At 32.3% G+C, this 1,575-nt stretch overlaps 1 protein-coding gene across 1 annotated transcript in view; it reads left to right on the top strand.

Moving 5' to 3' along the window:
* The window catches only part of LOC101495998 (zinc finger CCCH domain-containing protein 67-like), a 4,051-nt gene extending 3,464 nt beyond the window's left edge, over window positions 1–587 (top strand). The window contains exon 6 of the mRNA XM_004501773.4: window positions 175–587. Coding sequence (XP_004501830.1) covers window positions 175–372 — 198 coding nt within the window. The 3' untranslated portion in view covers window positions 373–587. The remainder of the gene's footprint in view (window positions 1–174) is intronic.
* The last annotated feature ends 988 nt before the right edge of the window (window positions 588–1,575 follow it).

The following is a 1,575-nucleotide window of genomic DNA, read 5'->3' as shown; positions in this document are numbered from 1 at the left end:
TCTTTCCCTTGAGATACGGAGGGTTAAGACAAAAAAAATTACATGGTCTAAAATGAAGATGCATTTCTGATTTTGGAAAGACAATATAATAGGTTTTCATTTAATCATGAGACTACAAGTTAGACTTTGCTAGTTTCTCTGATCTATCATTAAATATATCTTCATGAAATTCAGGACCAGAATGTGTGCACGCATTACAGCCGATATGGAATTTGCAAATTTGGACCAGCTTGTAAGTTTGACCACCCAATAAACCCGCCTCCGCCACCCCCTACTATGCGAGGACATGATCAACAATCCTCTTACACAAACTCAGCTAGTATTGAGGAGGAGGCTGGAAGTGGAGGTGCTAGTGATGCTACAATTCAGTAGCTTGGCTTTGAGTATGCATAATTGCATACCACCCATATTTTGTAATTTTCATCTTAAATTATCTAACTACAGTGGTTATGCCAATTGTGGCACAAGCTTTTTGCAGAATAGCAATATATATATATTAGACTTATATGGAAAATACAGTAGAAGTTTTGTAACTTTTGTTACATATAACACCAGCTTCTGTTATCTTATTTTTGTGGTTTGTTTCCTTTCTCTTGGATTAGTATTTTGGATTAGACTATAGTTGGGCTGGTGTGAAATGCTTGTGAATATATGGCCTTGTTTATGTATTATGGTTGCCAATGAAACGTTGAACTTTAGTGATAGAGGAATCCATATATATCCATCATATTTAATAAATGAACTTATTTATTACTTATCACTTTTTGATTATTTTTATATATATACACTTATTGAAAGTTCTGAGACATTAAATACTGCATAACAATATTAAAAAGGAAAACATATTAAATAAGAGTTTAAAAGTAATTTAAACAATAATTACACTTTAAAAATTGTATATATATATATATATATATATAAAGTTATCCAAAAATATTTATATACAAAACGAAAGAGAGAATTAAATAAAGTGCTATATTAGTGAAAAAAAGTTAATAATTAATTGATATTTTAAAATGATAATTATTTTAATATAAATGAAACATTTTTAATGAGACGCATAGAATACTTTTCTGTATGGGGCACATCTTGAGGCCATAATTCTTTTACTCAGGTGTGCTTAAAGCACTCTAGCTATAATTAACCACAAAAATCCACTTACCCAATAGTTAAATGGTCCATTTGTGAGTTATTAATTTTCTGTATTAGTTGTTTGAATTAAATGGATATGAGTTGATTTTTTTATTTAATTTTAAAATAATTTATTTTTTAAAAATTTAACAATAAATTTTATAATTCTAATAGACATCAATCACTATTAATACCACTGACCATCCACCTCTATCCACCGCCACTACCACTTACCTCTGAACTCTACCACCATCTTCCATTATCTAATCCACCGTTGTCCACCGCTCTAGCTAGCATCAGTCACACGTCGACCACCACCTTGTTCCACCGCCACTACCACTTACCTCTGACCTCTACCACCATCTTCCATTATCAACACCACCGTTGTCCACCGCTCTAGCTAGCATCAGTCACACGTCGACCACCACCTTGGCTATCAACCAT

The sequence above is a fragment of the Cicer arietinum genome, chromosome 5 (assembly GCF_000331145.2).
Source record: "Cicer arietinum cultivar CDC Frontier isolate Library 1 chromosome 5, Cicar.CDCFrontier_v2.0, whole genome shotgun sequence".
Classification (NCBI taxonomy): domain Eukaryota; kingdom Viridiplantae; phylum Streptophyta; class Magnoliopsida; order Fabales; family Fabaceae; genus Cicer; species Cicer arietinum.
Note: the sequence above shows the minus strand (reverse complement) of the source record. Positions and strands in the feature narration are given on the sequence as shown.